The following is a 1,951-nucleotide window of genomic DNA, read 5'->3' on the forward strand; positions in this document are numbered from 1 at the left end:
AAACATAAAATAATAATAATAATAATAATAATAATAATAATAACAACAACAACAACGATAATATCCCAACTCAACATAAGGTCTCAGTAGTAATGACAGTGGTTAGTTATATCAATCTGGAAGTCTATTTTAGCAAACTCTGAAGAAGGAAAAGCAGAGTTTTCCTCAATGAGATTTAAATTCAAAATATAAGAGGATGTAACTTAATACCACAAAACATTTTCTTTGTTCCCCTAGGAAACCTGTCAAGACATCACACTTGACTCACTAATAATAATAATAATAATAATAATAATAATAATAATAATAATAATAATAATAATTTCTAAATAAGTGACAAGGTCAAAAATAGTAAGGAAGAGATATAGATTATGTATCCTCAGTGATAGGCAGTCTACTTCATCAATCCTGGGAGAATGAAAACCAAATGGATGTAAAGGAGTATAACTGAATACTGAGAAGGCATTTCAACTGCTACAGCAGCAATTCTGTCACTGCTTTTTAGTCCACTCAGCTGGTAAAAATGAGTAGTACCTGTATTTCAAAGGGCCGGCCTAATCACATTCTGTATCCTGCTGAATCTCCCTGAGAAGTACGTTAAGGTTACACGTGTTTGCGGAGTGTTCAGCCACTTGCATGTTAATTTCACAAGCAGGCGGTTCCATTGATTGGATAAACTGGAACCCTTGTCATAGAAACCCATGGAGTGCCAGTTATTGAATGAATGATAGTAATTGTTTCACAGTTTGGCACAAGGCCAGCAATTTCAGGGGTGGAGGGCAGTCAGTTGATTATAATGATCCCAGTGCTTGACTGAGAATTTATTTCACTGAACTGCACCACCCACACCCATCCCAACCAACCCCATGAAGATGAAATGCAAAGTTGATCCTGGTGGGATTTGAACTTAGAATGTTAACAACCAGAAGAAAGCAATTTTTCTGATGCATTAACAATTCTGCCAGTTTGCCATCTAATTGATTTAATGTAAAGAGATTTTGTCACGTTGGTATAATTTGACAGTGTCAGCACAACAGGCTGTTTTATATGTTTACTGCTTTCAAATTGGTTTTAAATATAATACCTTTCAGCTTTCTTGCATCTTGTCTAATTAACTAATGACAATGTTGACTGATATCATCTACCCTGGTCACCGTATACAACCCCAAGGACGCCACCAAGTAAGCAACACCCATTCTCCTTACTCATCCTCATCAGTAAAACTGATACTTTCTCATATACATGCACATGTAAAGATGAAGGCAGCTAAATATAACTAAAAGATGAAAAATACTATTACCAGAATTGTCTTGCATGTTATCAAAAATGAACATTTGTAAAGAAAATAAAAGCATCCTATTTTTTTTTTTTTTTAATGCATTGCAATCATAACGATTTAATGAAGGGAAGAGTAAACAATATATGGTAGCGGTTGGTTCCATGAAGAAAATTCTAAAGATAATTCCCGCATGCACATGCACTCACACACAGACACATACACACATGCACATGTACACAAAATACATCTAAGGATATAATTAGGAGAAAATTCCTGTTATCATATAATTGAGCAGTAATGATTTTTCTACTTACCTTTTGCTGCCAGCATTGTCATCTCGGACAAAATCTTCACTGTGTTTATTGATTGAGTAGTTAGTGAGATGCATGTAGACATTATCCTGGAAATGGAAGATGTTAAGAAAGAGAGTGTAAGCGGATTGTTTGGGAACATGGAGGAGAAAAGGATAATGAGAGAAATAGCCATGAGGTAAAGTTTGGACAGGATATAATTATGTAAAACAACAGATAAGAGGCAAAAATAAACCAACGATGGAAAGAGAGACAGACAGGGAAAAATAAAAGTAAACAGGGGAAATAAATGAGAATGAGAAGGAGAAAGAGAGAGAGAGACAGATGGATATATATATATATATATATATATATATATATA

The 1,951-nt window shown here is 34.3% G+C and overlaps 1 protein-coding gene across 6 annotated transcripts in view; it reads right to left on the bottom strand.

Moving 5' to 3' along the window:
• The window catches only part of LOC106875928 (tubulin polyglutamylase ttll6), a 426,314-nt gene that overhangs the window by 107,546 nt on the left and 316,817 nt on the right, over window positions 1-1,951 (bottom strand). For all 6 annotated transcript variants that reach the window (XM_014924247.2, XM_014924246.2, XM_014924244.2 and 3 more), the window contains one exon: window positions 1,594-1,679. In XM_014924247.2, the coding sequence (XP_014779733.1) occupies window positions 1,594-1,679 (86 nt within the window). The remainder of the gene's footprint in view (window positions 1-1,593; window positions 1,680-1,951) is intronic.

Source organism: Octopus bimaculoides, chromosome 2, assembly GCF_001194135.2.
Source record: "Octopus bimaculoides isolate UCB-OBI-ISO-001 chromosome 2, ASM119413v2, whole genome shotgun sequence".
In the NCBI taxonomy this organism is placed as follows: Eukaryota; Metazoa; Mollusca; class Cephalopoda; order Octopoda; family Octopodidae; genus Octopus; species Octopus bimaculoides.